This window comes from Heteronotia binoei, chromosome 2 (genome assembly GCF_032191835.1).
Source record: "Heteronotia binoei isolate CCM8104 ecotype False Entrance Well chromosome 2, APGP_CSIRO_Hbin_v1, whole genome shotgun sequence".
Lineage (NCBI taxonomy): Eukaryota > Metazoa > Chordata > Lepidosauria > Squamata > Gekkonidae > Heteronotia > Heteronotia binoei.
In genome coordinates this window covers 174900802-174923226 of record NC_083224.1, presented here as the reverse complement: position 1 = coordinate 174923226, position 22425 = coordinate 174900802, and the positions used below count along the sequence as shown (strand labels likewise).

The following is a 22425-nucleotide window of genomic DNA, read 5'->3' as shown; positions in this document are numbered from 1 at the left end:
CCTGCTAGATCACAGATAGTCAGAGTCTATGATTATTTATCCTGTATGTTTTTAGAACTACAGAAGGGAGGGAAATATTCTCTACCCATTTTCTCCATACATACATAACTGTATAAACTTCACACACCCATCCCCATTAGTTATCTTTTTCTGCACACTGAAAGCCCCACTACCACAGGTGGGTTTTAAAAGAAAGGGTTATGTCCTTCAATAGTTAATGCTGGGAATGCTTACAGAATTTTTACTTGCCAAATTTCTTTCTTGCATTTGGGGTGAAAATAATTCAAAAATAAGGGGGGAAATGCAGGATGAGTACACATGCACTCAAAGAATCTTTGTTTCTCCCAGGGAAGTGAGTTTGTTTTGTTTTAGTAAAGACAAAAATAAACAAAAATTATTATTCAAGGAGATAAAATTCATGAGTGCTCTATAGTGCAAACATCTGAAATGCACTCTGCCAGAATGGCAGGATAAGATTTTAAGTCATAACTGTATTACACAAAACACAACTGGGAGTATTGCTTCATTCTAGTTATTGAATGCAACAACTATGAATAGAGCTTCCTTACAGAGATGATTACAGCTGCAAATCGGATACTGCAGGGGTGGCCAGCGGTAGCTCTCCAGATGTTTTTTGTCTACAACTCCCACCAGCCCCAGCCATTGGCCATGCTGGCTGGGGCTGATGGGAGTTGTAGGCAAAAAACATCTGGAGAGCTACCGTTGGCCACCCCTGGGATACTGGACTAGATAGTCCTTAGGAACATTCTACCAAGGCCATCCTTACTTTGAAAAACCTTAACTTTCTCCCACAAAACTGCATGCAAAGCAGTTGACAGTATCAAGGTCCTTTTTAAAAACTACAAAATCAAAGGCAAAACAAACATGACATACTATGGAAACAACCAAAAAAAGCCTATTTCTGGTCTGAGCAAGCCAAGACTTTTTTTAAAAAAACAGCTAATAAAAACAACAACCTAGCAATAGGAACTTTTATTTGCCAGAAAAGATTAAGAAAAGAGCTTGGTGATTCTTCCGTTGGAAAGCATTCCACAACTGTAGTGCTTCTACTGAGGATGTAGTGTTCAGTGACTGCTGGCTTGGGATTTAGCAGGAAAATTTCCACACAGAAAGACTACAAAGTATTATGCTGTTTAATTTTTTCCGCAGTCCAACCAGGGCGCTGGAACACAACTGAACCGTAACCCTTAAAAACCAGTTTTGAAGCCAGCCGTGACCAAGAAATTACAGGAGGACAATAACTATCCACAGATTAAGTTGTTTTAAAAATTCTGGCTTTTAATCGAACTATATCAAGGCATATATCCACTATGGAGTCCATTTCAGATACCAGATACTTCTTGTCTTTCCAATAATGCCAAAACAAACCCGAATCAAGCCTTGCAATTTTGCCTAAAAGCTAAAATGAATGAACATATGTCATTTGATTCTGAGGTAACAAATTGTAATTTAAAATCCCTCCACTTTAATTATTTCTTATATTTCAGTTTTATGACAGACTTTCATGCCAGAAATTCTTTCTCCACAATCTTGTATTTATGAGAATTCTCCACATTGTACTGCATTAAGGGTGCTTTTTAAAATACATGCATAAATATGTACATACATGCACACACACAACACATTAAAAATGTAAAATCTCAAACAGAAATGACAAGACATAACATCCGCCTCAAAGATACAGTCGCGAAGGCCTGGAACTAAAGCCTTGTTTTCAGTTTTTCCAATAATTATCCATAGGTTTATTTTTTTAAAATAAGTTCCAACTAACATCACCTTCTCTTTGTCAGATTAGTTTCAACTCCCCCCAACCCTCCCCAATTTAACCATAGCAGCCAGTCGCTGACTATGAACCTTTACAGGAACAGTGCAATGATCTCTCTCAAAAGCAAGTCCCACAACCTCCAACAGTTGGTCTTCAACAATATCGCTCTGAGCCTAATTCATAAGGAACAATTTAAGCCATTTCAGTGACACATCAATGATTATTTAACATTTTAACTCTAAATACATTTCAGTGCAAACAAACTTATGTTTAATTTAAATCTGATTGACTTCTTTAAAAAGTCATAATGGCTTATATCAAAAGATCTGGAAGCAGCAGGAGCCTCAGATAATACAACTTTTCTGTCTCACCCTTACTAATGCTGCCTAATGACCACTCTTTTCTGGGGACAGAGGCCCTCATGAAGATGACTTGTATTGAGTGTGTGATGTGGAGAGGAATACTCTGAGCCAAGATATTGCAAAAGAATGCGAAAGTGACATTGGTGGTAGCAAGCACTGCCAAGCTGGAAATAGATCCTGGCCTCCCGGTACCTAAGCAAGGCCTGACTAATTGCCCACATCCCCAGAAGATCACAAAGACCTTCTGCTTGATGAGGGAAAAGTAGGCATCTTCAGAGGCAGGGGGCAGAAATTCCCTCAATTTCTGCTGATAAAGAAGCTTTCCCCAGAAGAAAACCGCAGGATATAAGTCAATGTCTCTTTCTTAAAATAACCTTGATTAAAAGGAAGACTGACCATGTAGTATGGTGGTTAAAGTGTCAGACTAGGATCTGAGAGACCCATGATGAAATCCCCACTCTGCCATGAAAGCTTATGGGATAACCTGGGGCCAATCAGACACACTCAGTCTAACCTACAGAGCTGTTGTGAGGATAAAGTGGAGAAGTGATAAAATGGAAGGACAAGGCAGCATATAAATGAAGTAAGTAAATAAATGTGAAATCTACACATCTCTCTAAACAATGACAGATATCAGACACTGAATTAAAGGTGATTTATCTGAGAGATGACACAAGAGAGGAGGCAATTTGATTGCTGAGATTGTTAATTACAGATGAAAACAATGAAAACATTACAGATGAAAACAATTCAGACATAATGCCAAACCATGATTTGATATAATAAAAAAGAAACCCTAGACTTGCCTATTCCCTGATTCCATGCATAACATAAGCAAATTGACTTTTTCTTGTTTTTAAGCTAACCACAGTCTATCATTACACTTAAACAAGCAAGTTATAATTTGTGCAAGAAAGTTATAATTTGTGCTTGCTTCCATGTAATTCAGGGACAAACCACAGTTCTGATATGACAAATTATGGTTTGGCAAAAAAAACAACAGGCAACAACTCACAACACATAAGCCCAAAAACTTCTTCCAGTCTCTCTAACATAGCAACAATCCATAATTTAGTATTTCACCCTAGCTATGCTAATATATATTATTATTGTTTACTGTTGGCAGAACAAAACATGAGTCCAGTGACACTTTAAAAGCCAACAATTTATTCCAGGATAAGCTTTTCTCAGTAAAAGCCCACTTTATCAGGTGCGTGTATATATATCTATTAGAGTATATATCTATTAGACAGCTGCATTTATACTGAAAGCTGCAAATAAAAGGGGGAGCCAGTTTGAAATGAAATCCAATCAATCCAAACAGTGGGTGAGGACCACTCCCAAGTTTTGACTGATGGACAATGCACTTAAATTCAGATCTAATCTATTCCTGGTCATTATTGGGACTATTAAATACTGCTTACTATTAGGAGTTCCATTTGACCACTGACATTAAGTTAGAAACACTAAAATCCAGGGAATTCCGTATAATTTCCTCACCAAGATCATCCACTGAAACATAATAGGCAAACTTACACTTCTGTTTTTAGACCCAGGCACCCAAGTTGCACATTTTTTAGTACTCAAAAGTCATGACTCTGCTAATCAAAGAACACAAATTTATGGCTCCATCTCATTGCCCATTAACTGCTATCCACACATTTATTTAATTCAATTATATCCCATCTTACTCTTCAACAGGGACTCAAAACAGCTTACATCATTCAGCTGTTCTTCGTTTTAGCCTCACAACAACACTGTGAGGTAAGTTAGGCTGAAAGATTGTCCCAAGGTCACTCAGTGAGCTTCCATGACACAACTGGGGACTCGAATCAAGTCCGACACTAGCCAGAATTTGGGTCCTTTGCATGATGTTCCTGTTGGAAAAAGCCTTACTGAGAGATCTCTACACATTTCACATCTAGCTGTACCTCAGAACTATTTCAGGCACCATTATTTAGATGCCTTTGTTGAAGCAGTACTGCTCAAGGCCCATACTAAATACTTGTTTCTTCCATATATTGGGCAGCCACTGAAATTGCTATGTATTTCTGAATGCTATTCAAAGCTTATCATCTCTGCAGATCTCTCTTCATCCCAGGAACCTTGCCTCTGCCATTTTTTAAACAAAAGAATTGCTAGCAGGGAAACTGAAATCTACTCAGAAGGACTGCTCATGTTCCCATAGAAATTGAGACGCTGTGAAGCCTCTAGCAAAAGAAATAAGAAATCGAGAAAAATACAATGACAAAAGAAGAGATGAGGTAAAAAACTCAATCCACAATTAGAACAAAAAATTAAGCCAAATCAAAATGAGCTTCCAAATGCAGTATATTCAATATGTAAAGTACAAGCACAATCAGAGAAAACCTTCTCACCAAACTTTACCCTTTTATTACTATCATTCTCTATTTTTTTGGATTGGCCTCAGACCACCATATTCCGATGAACATGATGTCATGTCACTGAAAGTCACATCCCATGTGAACATAATACTAATTTAACAAAGTTCTGGGATAAGAAGAATGCAAAAAACCAAAAAATCACTATGGAATTCTTAAGATGGATTCATGAAGTGGCTTGCTAGCAACAACACAAAGGCACATGGTAATCTTTACAAATGAACATGTGTCATGTGAAAACCCAATGCTGTAAGTATAATGTTTATACCAGACTTAAAACATTAGAGATACTAGGAAAAGGGCTAAGATATGCTAAAGAAGTTCATCTATCTTTCAGGAAACAACTTTGAAAATATCTGGATTACCTCTTGCAATCTGCTTCATATAGAACATTTGGACCATTAAGATCTGCTCTATGGAGAACAGTCTAGAAGGAGTAGCAGGGTAACATAATTAAGATCATAGCACCTGAATTGTTAATTTCTATGTTTTAAATTGTTTTTGTTTTATGTTTATCATATGTCTAAACTAATGTATAGCCATGAGCATGTGAGCCGCCCTGAGCCTGCCTCAGCGGGGAGGGCGGGATATAAATTGAAAATTCTTGATTACCTCCTTTGGAAACACCTTGGGTCTATTATATAAACTTACTTGAAGGAAGACCTGTCCCCCCCATGCCCTTCCCCAAAAAAGGACCATTTTAAATCTGCATACAAATTAGTTATGTACAAAACTAAAAAATCTTTCATGTATAAGCTTTTTGGAGGGAGTGTCTTAAATTCTACATTGTTTTCCTTTCTAGCAAATACAGTAAATGATAAACTCATCATGAGAAAGCAGCATAAATCAATTTCAGCCTTCATGGGAAAGCAGCATAAATCAATCCCAGCCTCCAAATTTAATTTTAAAACAATGTCTCATCATCTTTTACTTAGCAGCTTTGTTAGTAAGTACATTTCTTCACTAGCCTCTTAGCTTAAATATTAAATGTCTGGATTTTATTAAGGAATTAAATACTGCTATACGAGAGTAACAAATTAAAATGGTGTTAATCCTCGAAAAGCTGAGGCCTTCTATGGAATTTGGTATTTTATAGCATTACTCCTTACTAACACCTTCTAAAGAGAGTAAATAAAAGCACAAAGAAATATTTATACTGCACTTGATGTAAACAGACTGAAAAGTAAAATAATCACAAGGCCTTTCTAATCTTCCAAAAAGTAAGCTGTTTGCAACCACTCCAGCAATCTTTCTGGCAACTTTTTGAACAATTCTCCCACACAGCATTTGCACATAGGAAAGGAAAGTTTTTTGGGTGTTACTGGAAATCGGAACAACTCAGACCCCTGTCTCTTAGAAATGCAACATACTCAGCAGGAGCCACATACCTAGGCAACAAGGCGGCTATTTGTTGAAGCAGTGGCTGGACACTACACTGTGAAGCTTTCAATGAGAGCAAATTATAGTAATAGCATCGCCCACCAAGACACAACGCCACTTCATATTCTTACTAATCAACTGCTGATTTAATAATTGGTATTTATATATTATTTCACACAAATGTAGCCATACATTTATTTATCATTTTAAATTGTACAGCTAGCAGCTAGCAGGGTGGGCTCAAGGCATTTTGCTGCCACAAGCAGGGCAATGGGAAAGGTATAGGAAGTCCATCACTTCTCCCAGGCAGTGGCAGCACAGGAGGAAGACAACTCCTAGGAGCACAGTCAGCACCTCTGGTGGGGCAGTGCCACAGAAGAAGGCAACACCACTCGTCTCCTCCCACACCACTGTCCTCATCAAAACTCCAGGTGAGGAGGGAGACAGGACTTAGGCAGCACAAAAACTGTGATGGCTTTAATGACTAATCTATAAGGGCCTAAAACAAGCCAGAAGATTAAAACTCGAACACAGAACAACAACTCACACTACAATTCCCACTCACAGAATGTCCACCTAACACATTGTACTAGAAAATGATGTACACATATGCTTGGATCAGAAGAGACTGCAACTGGAATGACACCGTCAACAGATGCCTCTTAAAGAACATTCCAATAGGGACTCCTATACAAAGGATAAAATTGACCCTATACTTCTAGCTCATAGTTGGTTGGTTAGTCTTCATCACTCCCTGGCACACTCTCTTCGTTTCTTTAAAAAGTGCAGACACTGCCACATGCTAAATTTGGAGGGGGAGGGGAAGAGAGAGAACCCCCTAAGCCTCCATCCATAATCTGTCCCATTTCTATCATTATCACTGCAAGAAATGCACCACACACTGCAAGGTTAGTCGGAAGGAGTTTACAAGCACAGGGAAATTAAAGTGGTTAGATTAGAAAACCATCTGTGCATGACTTACTGCATATTCTTCTGGTGTAACCTTTAACACATCGAATACTACTGCATCAAAACTTTTCTTCAGTTCAGCAGAACCTTTGTCACTCAGCGACTCAGAGCTGCTACTCTTCTGTAAGAACAGAAAGATAAAAGTCTTAGTACAAAGTGAAAAAATATTGAATGCATGACTGTTCTAGAAACAATGCTCTTTACAGTCCATCTTTTTTCACAACAGAACAGGTAGGAAATAGTGGTCAGTAAGGCATAACTCTAAAATTAATGAAATCTGATGCCATACATAATAGAAAGTTTTCTGTTGAGAATTTAAAATGTTCATCCTTTTCAGAAAAATCTACTTGTACAAGCAGAAGAAAAAGGAACATGAGCACACTGTGAAGGTTCCTTCTGCTTTGAGGAAAAGAGGACATCTTGACATGGGTGATTCCCATCCATCCATCCATCAAGGAGAGAGGATTAAATTCCTCCAGACTTCCTGTCTCCTTGGGCAGAGTCACCCACTTTCCTTAGTCTAGTAGTTCCTGAAGCAGCATCTATACTAAAATACTAAGTAAGCCATTCAACATTTTAGGAAAGAGGAAACATGTTAGAACAGGAAATGAGAAGGCATTAATATGGAGAAAATAGCTTGTTTTCCACCCCTTTAAATCAGGATGGGACAAGATACCGTCCCTTCCTGAGAGCAGAAGGAACGCTCATGGTAAGTGCCCATTTTCCTTTCTCACTCTGAAGGGTGAGCATCTTGACATGTGATGTCCAAAAGATGTATTTCATGATGGGTGGGAAAACCAGTCCACCTGCATCACTTGCTTGTAATACCCTTCTTCTGAAGGCTGTGTCAGCTGAGGCAAGGGAATTCATTTTGCAGTGTCTGACAAAGATTGATAAGAGTTGGCTATACGGCCACCTTACAGGGTCTCCCCCCCCCCCCCGCCCAACAGAAGCTGCAGCGTCCAATGCTGTGTTAGCTGCAGCAGTAGAAATTGAGTGAGCTGTAATTTCAGGTGGTAGCTGGAGCTTGCTGACTTGGTAAGCATGAGAGATGTACTGCCTTCAGGTCTTACATGCTACTCTAGACATATTCTGACCATTGTTGGATGGGCTCATTGAAATGAAAAGAGAGTGCATTTTACATACTGATACTGGGTGACTTATATAGATCTAAGTGTGTGCCACTCCTTTTCTTTGGGGTGGGATAGGTTTTGACAGGATGAAAGCAATGATGTTCCCTGAGAGTAGTGGAAGGAAATATTCTGATTGAATGCTGAATTTGTTCTTAGGACCCTTTTGTCCTTATGAAAATCATACAGACCTTTTCTGGTAGATACAGTTCCTGATTATGAAACCCTTCTGGTTGAAGTCACAGCTGTCAGAAGCAGGATCTACACTGTCAACATTAATGGAACTTCTCTCAGAGGTTCAATAGAGGTTGAGTGAGGGCCATAAGGCCTATGTGTAATTGCATAGGAACTCTATAGATAACTGGAGGGCTGGACATGGGCTACTCCTTTAAGAAACCTGACTGTGTGAGGATGTTTGGATATCAAGCATCCATCATCTTGTGGGATCATTGTAACCAGGCTTGCCATTTGTCTGTGTAGCACATTTTGGTTGACATCACCTTGCAAATACTTCAAGATTTGTGTTGATGTATTCCTTGCCCTTGGCCAGATTACATTGTTGGATCTACCACATGTGGAAGAGGGTAGGTTGAGACCTCAGCAAATGTGTCTTCTGAAGGATCTGCAGATGGAAAAGTCTCATGAACCACTGCAGAGGTCGGCAGTGAAATTTCACCCAAGGAGTCCAGGCAAGTGATCATTAGGCCTTGCAGTCCTGCCAGAGTCATCAGTGATAATGATCTAGAATCTATCAGATGTTCTGCGATGTCTGAGATTTTTTTGGGATCGTCTCCTCTGGTAGGTACAGCCTGTTTACCGAGGAATCTATTGTGACTCCAGGTGTTCTATCTGCTGTGATGGAATCAGATTGTTCTTGGCTGAACAAAGGAACCCAGGGCAAGCTAAGTCTTGAGCAGTGGACAGAATGTCCATGTGTGCTGTATTAAGCTCAGAGATCTGAGCAGCAGGTCATCCAAGTACAGAGGAACAAAGATCCTCTGATGATGGAGAAGAGCAATGAAGGTCACATCACTTTGGAGAACACCCTTGGGGACACATCTTGGGCAAGGTATCGAAAGACAGGGCTTCTCTGATCTTTTTTTGTTGTCCTCTAGAATTAGCAAATTAGATTCCATGACAAAACAATGTAAGCTCTCACAAACAGGAAGGATGTGGCAATTGGTCATGAGAAGAACCATCCCCATCTTTAGTAACCAAGCCCCCTGATGGGAGAGCTGTGACAAAAGCATCTTCTAATGGAACCTTGAAAAGATCTCTAGCGTGGTCTACCTTGCGTCACGGTGGTGCTCTGTCTCCCTGACTGCTCTGCTGCAGCCATGAGTGCCAAGTCTGGTCCCTGCCATCTTTGTTGGTTTGGAAGATCTTCCTGCTGAAATTCTTTGCAGTTGTTGAGGCATCCTCTAAGGTGTGGTCAAACTGAGCAGCTTGCTCCATCATGGCAGGGAGTAACCCCTCCCTCACATTTTTGGGAGAAGAAATCTTGGAAATCAACCCATCCAAGGCTTTGTCAAAGTTCTCCATGTCCTCAGCTACTCTACCTTCAGAAGGGGGGAGTAGGCCAAAAGGAGACACTGAGATATAGAATAAAGCAATGAGAAGAAGTAGGTATAAAGAGGTAGTATTAGGTGCCTCTTGCTCAGTTATAGGGGACTTGCTAAGTGGCTCCAACTAAAAGCCTATTAAGCTTAATGAAGCAGGCAATGAAATGTGAAAGTGGGTGACTCCACCCAGGACACTGTTCGCAAGAAGTTTTAAATAAATTTTACTGGCAAAACTTAGTCATTTTAAATCTACACTCTTCCTTTTCCACCAATGGACAACCTAGAATGGCTTACAACATCATTCCCCTGCCTCCATTTTTCTTCTCACAACCACCACCTTGTGAGTTGGGCTAGTTACACTTTCTTAGTTTAGCTTAAGGTCACCTAGACAGCCTATGTTTTCTTTGCTAGCCTGCTATTTGCTTACTGAAATGATAAGATCCTCATTTTCAGTATCATGATTTGCCAAAGCATACCAAAGAAACTTTTTGTTCTGGATTTCCACCAAAAGAATTTGCTTACTAAGTAAGGGGATCAAAGGCAAACTATCTAAACAGAGCCATATCTCCTAGGCAACTTTCACAGCAGGGAAGCTATAAAATTGTATTGAAATAACTGGAATCTGGAGCTTGCTGTCCACATTAAGAGATGCAGTGTAACTGCTCCAAGAATATTCCACTGGGCATTTCTGGTATGAGTAGGGGATCGAATACACACCAGAACAAGCTATGAGCTCAGCTTCCTGAATTTCACCTTCCCCAACTGCCAAAATGCTTTTAACGACCAAGAAAAATCTGTATTACATTTGATATATTGTAATAAATTACTTCTTGCTGATGATGCAGCTCAGATCCTGATACAATGGCCCATGTGATATGTACTGGACAGAAGTATGAAAAGCTCTCAAGCACTGCTCTAGTGCACCAGGCAATTCATCCATCATTGCTGGTGTTTACTGTATCTCAACACCCCTTACACATACCTAGTAATTTGCAACAAATTAGCAGCCTGAAAGAACCAGTGCTATCAGTCTACCAAAGCTTCTTTGCTACTTGCTTCAAGGAGATAGTAAGCCTGATGCAAAGCTATTTACAAGTCTGTTCTTTTTACTCGTCAAATGCGAAGTGTTGGTCCATAAGCCCTACTCAGAATCGTTTACCACAGAACAAGAATTGACTACATGATTATTTAAGGTGGCAAAATAAAATGATTTGTTCTATGTATAGTGTATTACATCTCTGCAGTTTTCTTTTCCTTTCATCCAATAAAAGCTTTATGATGCATAGATCTCAAGCAGTGCACTGTTACTGTAAATAATTTATTATCCAATAAACAAAGGATGTAAAAAAATGCGACTGCTAGGGTTTTTTTCTGGTCCTTATTGGCAGGTAGAGATGTAATCATCTCATAGGTATATAAATCAACAGGCAGGCACACATGGTGAAACATAGTTATCTTCAAAGGTTAACATACAATGGACACTCTAGAAGACTGCATATAATGGTATCAATCATCCCTAAAGAACAGAAGCAAATTTGTTCTAAGTAAAGTAAGCATAAAAACCTACCCCTTTATAACTATCAATAAGTAGGCATTTAATGAGTGGCCATTACAAAAGCTCTTAAAAGACTTGGAGAGGTCAACAGATAAGTATAAAAGGGAAGAGATTTTGGAGGAGAAATTCTGAATAACAGATGAACAAGTGTGTCGCACTCTAAAAGTAGAGTCGATAATTTGAGGATTAAGGAGAAGTTTAAAGAGTAGATAAAAAGGAGTCTTGCTGTTGTATTTGTTTTGAATTTAGAGTAAGTGGCCATGTTATAATTGTAGAATTAGTATAATTAATGTTTTTCTTTGTGGAGCAAAAAATTGGAAAGTCTTAATGATATATTTCTTTTCTCTTTTATGTCTCTTTTTCTTTTTTTCTGGTCCTTTTCTGGTATTTTTTCTTTTTTTTCTTTTTTACATTTAAAAATTTTAATAAAGTAATATTTTAAAAAGATAAGCAATTAATTTTACACAACGTTTCACCAAAGCAAATGCAGCATGAGAACCTAACTTCTGAATAGTGTTCAGAGAAACATTGAAAGCCCAAAGTTTCTAGTAACCGCCTTAAACAAAATAACCAAAAATCAAGCATGCCAATTAGCTCTTACTACTCAAGTATAACCTAATAAATAGCCCAAAAGCTTGCAATCAAGTCCTTGCCTCAAGGGAGGTGGACCCAATTCAGAATGAAGATCCACACAGCTACACAGAAAGGAATGTTGAACAGTTTCTGGAAAAAGAATAAAGATAGATGGCTGATATATTCATTAATTGAAGCAATCCTTATGGTTACTCCATAAAGAATGACATGGGCAACTTTTAAAGAAAACCTGGACAGACTTGGGACATAAATTCCCATTTCCATTTTGAAAAAAAATTAATACCCTGCTAGCACAATTTCCTTTTTATCACCATTTAAAATTAGATGGAAAGAGAATACCAGAATATAAAACTCCTTTACTTGTCGGCTTTCTTCATCATTCAATGTAGTTTATTCTCAGGCCTTCTTTAATACAATATTCTGAAGAAATGTTCTTAAAGATCTCTGAAGACCAACTCTTGCCTGAGATAACAGGATAGAATCACCAGCATACAGCAAAATGGGTATATTACAACCTAACCAAATGAGGTAGGTGACAAGACTCATTAAAATGAGTCAGAAGTTCATTCATATATAGATTAAATAAAAATAGATCCATGAGCCAACTCTGCAGTTTTAAAAAAGCAATTATACAATGGACTCTTGTTGCTGACTCCTTACCTCTGAAGCAGTAGCTGCAATATTAACACTGCTGGGCTGCCCGTTCATTAGGTCCATACTGCCCACACCATCAGGCTTCTGCCCTACATCTGAAGTAGTGGATTTAGTAATCAATTCATCATCAAGGCACCTGAGTAATCATTCCTAGAAGAAAACAAAAACTAGTCAGAAGCAGTTTATAGTTCCATAAACTAAGAAAGTCTTGTACCACAAATGAAACTCTCAGGATTGTACATAGCAGATGTTGAAAATGTTGTGGTCCAGGAAGTCTTTGGTGTAACCACAAACTGTGTTTGAGAGCAAAAACAGGTGTTATGGTGGCCACAGGTCTGACCCATGGCTGCTGGCACCATTTCAGAGAAGACTGGCTATTGGGCCTGCACAGCTTTTGTAAATGACAAAATTCTTCTCTAAAATAGCATTGCTAGCCATGGATTGGTTCAATTTCAATATGTGGACCATAAACAAGTGCCATTTTGTAAATTACCCAAATTTTTGACATTACGAAGCACAGCAATTATGAAATACTTCCTGCATCAGGAAGCTGTCACTTTTGGTGTAACACATGAGAGGAGGGCAGAAACTTGAAAGCACAGACGTAAGCCCATTTATGTCATGAACAAATTATGGTTTGTTCATGATGTTGTCCCCCCCCCCCCCCCCCTCCAGCAACACTTAGGCTGAGATTGCTTCAACCTGCCAGTTTAAACTTCACAGAGCACTTTCCTCTATATGAACACAAATACAGGATAATTTAAATCTTCAGAGTACTGCCTATGAGTGTATGCGGAAGGGCAACTTACCATGCTATCTTTGCTAACTGTACTGGTAACCAGTGCTCCCTCTAAGCTAAGTTAGTGTGAGTTAGCTCACAGATTTTTAGTCTCCAGCTCACACATTTTTGTGTTAGCTCAGAAAGGATGACCCCAGAGCACAATAATTTATGCAGTAGCTCACAACTTTAATGCCTGTAGCTCACAACGTTAATTCCAGCAGCTTGTTCACAAGACTCTGCAGCTTAGAGGGAACATTGCTGGTAACCAACTCTTCAGAAGCAGGATTTTGAGAAATAGAAACTTGTTAGGCTATGCCTTCTTTGCCTTCAAAGATGAAAGCCCAAGTTCCATTTATAAGTGTTTTATTTAGGGTTACCATTCCCCAGACGGATGGCAGAAGGAAACTCTCCCCTCCGCAGTAATGTCACTGGAAATAAACACACGTCCACATCACTCAGAAACAATGTAGGCTTGTCAGTACCATTGGGTACTCTGGTTTTTGGGGCAAAACTCTATGGTTTGAGGCTGATTGTACCACAGAGTTTTGCAAAAAAACAAACAAACCCCAAAACCCAGAGCATTGCCTCTAACATCACCTTTGGGTGATTAGGGCAAATCGTGTGACATCACTTCCAATGATACAGGAAGATCATGTGAGGACCCTTTCTGCTCCTGGGACAGCTCCCCTCATTCCCCCGCTGTCATTTCTGAGGGACCTGGCAACCCTAATTGTATTTAAATACTTCTGCCTTTCCCAGTTCAAGAAAAGAAATGCAACACTACCCTGTGTGTTTTCTGAAAGTGAAACAAAAGTATATTACTGGAAAAATTTTCTGCCCCACATATCTGGGTATATTCCAAATCATGGGGTAGAAAATGTGTCACTCATACATGACATCTGTCAGGCCTTTGGGATAGATCGATTTTTGCAAATATAGTCCTACTCTCTATTTTTGTATGTTCTATAGTACAAAATCATATGCAGTACAAAATCACAGGGATTTAGTTACTATGCTGAACACTGTTTTTGGATATTTTAAATAGTGTTGACATTAAATAAAGGAGAAATTATTAGTAAATATAAGCAAGGAACAGACACTCTTGATAATCAGATATTGTTTAGTTAATTAAACCTCATTTATACACAGAGGCAGTAGCATTGTTCCAGTGAGAATGTTGATTTCTTACACGCAACATTTTAAGAGGGAAATTTAAAATTGAAGCAACTACTAGGTATGCCTTTTACATGATGGTGTGATAGTGCCACCTTGTGCCAAGACTTTGTAAGTTTCAGCTGCTTTAGAGTAGCGTTTGTGAATAACAGCTGATAAAAAATAAGACAACCAGAAATGTCAAGTTAGCAATAGTCAAGGACGTTTTGTCTGATATAACCTGAAAATATGCAACCCTAACATGTAAATATTTGATAACTGACAAATCGATACACACAAATAATAATCATCTGTCACTGGTAACCTTCTTAGTCTCAAATTTAATATGCCTTTTTGGAAGACTGCCCTTCTGTATTCTTCACAGATTTTCTTTTAAAACAGAAGTGCGGAACCTGTTTTTCTGCCAAGGGCCATTTGGATATTTATAACATCATTCACAGGTCATACAAAATTATCAACTTAAAAAACATTGCTCCACCGAGGGAGAACGATTCAGGCCAGCAAAATTAATGCAAATAATTGTTTTTCTATTTGAAGTCAGTGGGGAGAGCCTAATTCAACACACACACACCAGCCTGCAGGCCTAGGCAAATGCCTAGGTCCAGACATATTAGACCACATCCCCTAATATTAGCATATTAGGCCACACCATCCGGGATAAACATGTGCGAATTGAACTGGTGGTAGCTGGCTCCCACCCCTGCTACCACTCCAGCTGCTCCCAGCAGACCTTTAAAGGCACCTACATACCCCAGCAGCAGTCCTTCACAATGCCCACGAGACAGAGTGAGGGGGGGTTCAACCCAGCAATCCCCGAGGGCCAGACCAAGTGATCTTGAGGGCCATAAACGGCCCTCAGGCCTGACATTCCCCACCCCTGTTTGAAAACAATTGAATATGCCCCCTTAGTTATACTACTTGTATGTACTGATGTATGTCTCATAGTTGTGAAACCTATCACCAATAGTAGACTCCCCAATGCCCAAGCATCACATTAATTTGGCTGTTTTTTGATTGTCAAAATTTAAAAGAAAAACAATGTAAAATGGAAAGAAATGGTAATGAGCATATTAAGAAAGCATTCTAAGGCATATGGATTTATATTTGTTTTCATGTACTGCATATGGATTTAGGTTTGTTTTGATGTACTCGATATAACTATATTTTACCTAATTCATAGCAACATATAGTGAATAAAGCATCCAGAATTTAATTAAAATACTGACGATATGGAATAATTCTCCAGTATTTATCATATACAACCACCACCATACTCCAAAGGAGCTAAAGAAGAATATAGTGATACATACATCAAACAAAGTGCCAGAGAAAAAATGTGAAAACAATAACCCAACCCATCATTCAAAATCAGAAAATATACAGTAGGGTAGAAAGTGTAAAAATAGAATCAGAGTATATTCCTCAACTCAATTTAAGGATAGAATAGAATAATCAGTTGTGGAACAACAGCTTATATTTGTCAATATCCATCCAGATTTTTTTTAAAAAAATGCAAAACGAAAAAGTGAAATAAGAAAAGAGAACAAAGTCCTAAGACAGAAACCTAGAAACTTTTTAAAACCCAAACACTCCCTGTTATCTCTTACCCCAAGGACTTTAATTTTTCTGATGCAAAAATTGGAAGTTTGAGGGAACATTAAAAACCTCCAAGAGCATATATTTATTGCTTAAATGTGAATGTTGAGTGACTCTGGGCCTCTCACACACTATCAAGCTTGGCCTACCTCACTGGGATGTTGTGAGGATAAAATGCAAGTGAGCAGAATGAAACAAGCTGCTTTGCATAACCACTGGGGAGAAGGGTGAAGTATTAATAAAGTAAATAAATAAAAGCAAATAATATAAACTTTGTTTTCTGATTTCAATTTTTATTTTTCTCCTGGCTTCTCAGAAAACAAAAACTTAAGGTATATGTTCTAAAGGACAGAGTGCTGAAAGCTGCAGTTCTCTCTCCTATTCTATCACTGGGTATATTTGCAATTTTATTTGCAAATATTTATATATGTTTAAATTTTGTACGTATGCCATTGGTACAGTTTTATATCCTAAAAAAAATGAGACATCTTATGTTGTTAAAGTCCTAAAATAAGCTTAGGCTTGATATCACACACACACATATATAAAAACCCAACTCAAAATGAAACACACACAAAATCCCCCTGTATTTCAAAATGTTTGGAAATTTTACATCTAATCAAAAGACAGTTAATCAAACCTGTGGCTCTCTACAATAGTACTGGGTTGAGAGGAACAGTACCAGACACCCCCTCTCTTAGATACAAAAGTATCCCAGTACATAAAATAAATTGAAAAGCTCCTCAATAAACTACGCACTCCAGAGATTTGGTAGTTAGGACTGAAGTAATTAAAGCACTGCCCAAATGCATAATAGTAAAATCAAAGACAAATTTCTGTCATATCATAATTAAGCTGGTATAGAATTGTAACCTTTACTCATTTCTACTTACCAATCACATCACTGTGCTTTAAAACTTAACACTAGAATTAATTTTGCTTTTTTAAAGGCTACATAGCCACAGAAGGAAAATGAAATGGTTAGAACAGATGGCTAGCATAAGCCTAATTCTAGGTCTAAGCATTTAAAGACCCTTGTTAAAAGCTTTTTATCAAGAAGCAAAAGGAAGAACAAACAACTAGGAAATTTCTCCTCCCCACAATAACACCTTGAGGCTTGATGAATAAGCTTCCTGCTCACCTAACCTTGAGCCTCAGCATAAGAACTTAAGTAATGCCCTGTTGGATAAAACCAGTTGTCCACCAAGTTCAGCATCCTGTTACACAGAGTAGCCAATTGGCTGTCCTGGAGGGCCATCACTAGCAGCCTATTGATGTAGCACAATATTTCCCTGATCACTGAAGTGCACGGCTGCATGAGCAGAAAGCCAGTAATCTAGTCCTAAAAATCTCAAGAACTACACTGCAGGGAAGTATTTCCCCAATTATTCCATGAGGACAGAGTTGGGGTTCAGGAATGCATTCCTAACCCCAATATCTCTCACACACTTCTGTAAAAAGAACAAAGTTTGAGCCCAGTTCACACCTTTAAGACCAACAAAGTTTAATTCTGGGCAGGGCTTTTTTTGTAGCAGGAACTCCTTTGCATATTAGGCCACACACCCCTGATGCAGCCAATCCTCCAAGAGTTTACAAGGCTGTTAGTACAGGGCCTACTGTAAACTCCAGGATGACTGGCTACATCAGGGGTGTGTGGCCTAATATGCAAAGGACTTCCTGCTACAAAAAAAGCCCTGATTCTGGGTATAAGGTTTCGTGTGCATGCACATTTCTTCAAATGCACTGAAGACTCAAACTTTGTTCTGTAGCTTCAGACCAACTTGCCTACCCACCTGAATCTAACTTCTATAAAAAGTGAAAGCCAATGCCCCCTTCGTGTGTGTGCGCGTGCGCAGAGGGGTGGGGGGTGTTCACTGCATTAGGAGGAACTCTGAAACTAAACAAATCCTGGCAGAGGTTTAAAGTGGTCAGAGTCCTTAAAAATACAGAGCAATCTGGACTCATAGGAGAACAAGTACAGATGGGATATATGTTCTACAGCACATGTCCCACAATCCCTTCAAGCCTGCACTCTGTTCTGTGTCATTTAGCTTGGCCCCAACAACAGGTAAAACATCAGTTTTGTTCTTTTTTTTTTTTTTAATTCACTTGGGACCAACATGGCTGACTATTTCTCTGTCCCAATGTACTATAAACTGCAAGGGATACTATAAGGTAGATTAGCTTCAGATAATACAGGCTAAAGTCAACCACTTCATGGATGAGTGGGGCTGTAAACTCAGATTTCCCAGGCCCTGGATAAACATTAACCATTACACTTCGTTGACTCAATCAGCTACTAGAGGATCATGAATCAGCTACTATATATTATGGGTGACAACACTGGCAAAATAAAATATTTAGTTTACTCGTGTGTAATAGCAAAACATGGTTGGGAATGATTGAAACAACACTCAGGTAAGCATGCTCCCCTCCATTTGTTGCTTGAGGACAGCAAATATAACTATTGACATTTTTATTCCACTATTCATTCAATGGAGCTCAGGGCAGTATATATGGTTTTCCTTTCGCCATTTTGTCCTCTAACAAAGCTAAAACAGAATAACTGGCCCCAGGTAATCCAGTGAGATTCATGGCACAATGGAGATATGAACCTGGGTCTCCCAGATTTCAATCCTACATGAAGCTCTTTACCAGGGGTAGAATTCTAGCAGGAGCTCCTTTGCATATTAGGCCACACCCCCCCTGATGTGGCCAATCCTACAAGAGCTTACAAAAAAGAGCCCTGTAAGCTCTTGGAGGATTGGCTACATGAGGGGTTTGCGGCCTAATATGCAAAGGAGCTCCTGCTAGAATTTCACCCCTGCTCTTTACTACAAAGAAGTAGCATGGTGAGAAGTAAAAGACCCTGCACAAAAGGAGGAAAGACTAGCAGAAATACCAAACACACTCACACTTACTTGTACTAGCTCTAAGTGCACAGAGAAGGGGAAGGAAGCAAAAACCATGCTGTAAATGGAGCAAGTTCACAGAAAGGATGGACCCAAGTCGTTTCTATTTTTGAATAGCAATGAGTTCTGAATCCCTTTTATGACCATAATATATTGCGAAAGCTTGTTTTCTCATATATAAACTAACTACTAGGCTTTTCCTTGATCAGTGCTCCTCCAGCCAGGCACTTCCAGTAAATAAGTCATTCATCAAGCATTTTCCAGCTGATGCTCCCTAGGCCTTCAGAAAGTAAATGCAAGCTACATAATATGCTTAACTACTTTTATTAGTGGCTGGCCTCACAGTTAAAAATTCATATTTTTAATCATATGCACAAATTGAAAAAAGTCTTAGATATTTGACTACCATTAAATACATGGAAATATATACAATGGAACATATACAGTTTGTACACAGAAGAGGGGAAATGTTATAAAATATAGTCATCTCATTTTTTCCCTGTCATTCTATATACTATTCCGAAAATTTATGACAGTTGTCGGATGTGCTAGTAATGTACTACAAGGAAATGAAGAACACTGAGATATAGCAATACTCAGTCAGTATTACCCTTTACCCTACATCCACATAAAATAAAGGCACTGAAAGTTAAGAATGGAAGAGATCTAGAAATTATTGGAATGCTAAGTAAAGCAAAAGATAACCCTCTCCTTCTTTGTCATGAAGAATTCAGCCTTTAAGATCTTTTGTATACAAAGGATTTTATAAGTGTGATTAGTACTATTACAAAAATATTTTCTTTAATGCTGTTTGGCACACAACTGTTGCTCTTAATATCTTTCTGAAAAGGTACAATCTTTGTATTCTATTTTTGATACACACAGTATAAAATTATTGAAGGAAGCCGAAGTAAGTCTAATCGGCTACAACATTTAAACATTTTAAAACATTACAACTGTAGTTCACTATCCAGAAATGCACAGATCATATTTCTGAGCCAGATAGGCATATGTTACTGATAATCAAGCATTAATGCAAACACTGTAAACTAATTAAAGAATTTTCCATTTAATTAATAATCTGCCTTTTGACACACACACACTAACTGTGAATGCCACTAAACTGCATAGCAAGCACTTACTTGAGATACTGAACTGCGACAGTTTTTATTTATCAAACTGCTAATTGCCATTCAGTGTTTGAAAAAAAGTAATCTAGCTTTTTATATATTATAATCAAATACCAAAAAAAGCCTTTAAAAAGTTAAACATAGCCTTAAATCAGAGCTCCAATTATTAAACATATGTCCTGATCACTTAAGCTGATTATCTCTTGCAGCCCTAACACCCAGTAAAATCAACATACAGGACTCTAGAAAGAAATACCAAACACTGGACTTCTGATCTCTCAAAGCACATAAAAACATTGTATATATATCACTTTCAGTCTTCATTCTGAACCTATATGGCAGAGATTTCTTTATACAACACACTTGAGCAACCCCTTTAGTATTCACTGAGTAAAACATTCTCCAGTGGTACTTGCCAAAGTTACTTCTACACTCAGGTAAACTAACTAATTTCTTCAGACACCTTCTTATGCAAGCAACCATCTTTCAGTACACATCAATGATTTTTCTTTGTAGTCTGCCTTTTTAAAAAACTGATTCCATATAAAGCATTAAAATAGTTGAGAGTTTTTAAGCTATGGGTAAAAGAGGGAGAAATTCCCATAATTAAATTTAGTTTATATTACCTCCATCCTTCAGAGGTCAGTAAAATGAGTACCCAGCTTGCTGGAGGTAAAGTGTAAATGACTGGAGAAGGCAATCGCAAGGAAAAGGAAAGGTCCCCTGTGCAAGCACCAGTCGTTTCCTACTCTGGGGTGATGTTGCTTTCACGTTTTCACGGCAGACTTTTTATGGGGTGGTTTGCCATTGTCTTCCCCAGTCATCTACACTTTCCCCCCAGCAAACTGGGTACTCATTTTACTGACCTCGGAAGGATGGAAGGCTGAGTCAACCTGGAGCTGGCTACCTGAAAACCCAGCTTCCGCCGGGGATCAAATTCAGGTCATGAGCAGAGCTTAGGACTGCAGTACTGCAGCTTTAACACTCTGCACCATGGGGGAAACCACCCCATAAAAAGTCTGCCATGAAAACAACAGTTACCCCAGAGTTGAAAGCAACTGGTGCTTGCACAGGGGATTACCTTTACCTTTACAATTTTACTATATTCTCTTTAAAAAATTAAAATACATGTATTAAATTAAAGGTGAATACAGATCTTTACAAGTCTTTGTGTTCTCTTATTATCTACCATAACATCAAGTCTGAACTGATCTACAAGCACAAGGTGAAACTTACAAAAAGTTTCCAATTATTACATTATAATTTCAAAGGTTAATGAAAATTTACTCAAAATGAAGAATTATGTCAAATTTCAGATGCAATAAATGCCAAGCTTTCAAAAGGAATAGGTTGACCTAACACAATCTCACTAGTTTTTAACAATGGCAGCTTTTAAGCACAGAAATTCTATCACCTCATGCCTTAGGTATAAATTGTTTACAGTTGGTCATTTGACAACAGTCTGCCTTTTACCAAGACACACAAGGCACAGGGAGCAGTTATCAATTTCTGCGATTTTTCTTTTACATTCTGAACATATTTAAAAGGTATTTTAGAGCAAAAGGATTGAATAAAATGGACATACTTCATGTGTTTTGTGGTCAAGGGAAAAAACTGTTGGGATGGGGTTGCCTCACACTGGCACTGAAACCCTTTGTAACTGACCTATCTACGCAAAGTTCCTACAGGGGGCTGCACAACAAAAAAGTTCTGCTTTAAAAATAATATCACTAAAAGCCATTATTTTGGGTTAAACACTATTCCACTAACTCCCTGTTAAGTTAAAGAGCCAGTCTGCCCCGACCAAACAGACATAAATCCAAGGCAAATTCTACAACATTAAATAACTGGCATTGCATATCCACATTCTCTAAATATAGCTCTCACACATTTTTGATAAGATGTGAAAAAACAAAAATGAATTTCACTAAAAGATTCACAGCAGATTTTTACATGAAATACATTCTGTATCTTTAAGAAGCTAATGTACTTCCAAACTTTGGCTCTAACATTTCAGTCAAGTTGGAACTTCTCCAACTATCTCCAGCTGCCAATGTACTTCCCCCAAAGATGGTATCTGAAGTTTGCCTGGCAATATGGGAAGGGGGTATTATTTCTAGGAAAGGGTCATTAGACTTTCCGCATGTGCGGTCCCCCATGGGGGGGGGGGGGTTGAATTATCAAATGACGATTATAATTCAATTTACAAGCATAGTGCAAATATAACTTCTCTAATCTCTTAAACATAAGCCAAGATATTGTGAACATGTCCTCTTGGCATGAATTCCCCTCTACTTTTTCAAGCATGTTCAAATTTAACCACGGTGCTGTGTTATATTATGTCAGCATTAACTGCAATAAGCAAAACTGGATGTCCTTGTCTTTGCTCTACAAAGATGTGAAGACCCTGTACATAGAGGGAGGGAGTGGTCAAGCTCA

The 22425-nt window shown here is 38.5% G+C and overlaps 1 protein-coding gene across 2 annotated transcripts in view; it reads right to left on the bottom strand.

Annotated features, from left to right (window-relative positions):
* The window catches only part of RALGPS2 (Ral GEF with PH domain and SH3 binding motif 2), a 136678-nt gene that overhangs the window by 91705 nt on the left and 22548 nt on the right, over nucleotides 1–22425 (bottom strand). For both annotated transcript variants that reach the window (XM_060232494.1, XM_060232495.1), the window contains exons 2-3: nucleotides 12401–12544; nucleotides 6913–7020 (exon numbers count right to left, since the gene is read on the bottom strand). In XM_060232494.1, coding sequence (XP_060088477.1) covers nucleotides 6913–7020; nucleotides 12401–12457 — 165 coding nt within the window. In that variant the 5' untranslated portion in view covers nucleotides 12458–12544. The remainder of the gene's footprint in view (nucleotides 1–6912; nucleotides 7021–12400; nucleotides 12545–22425) is intronic.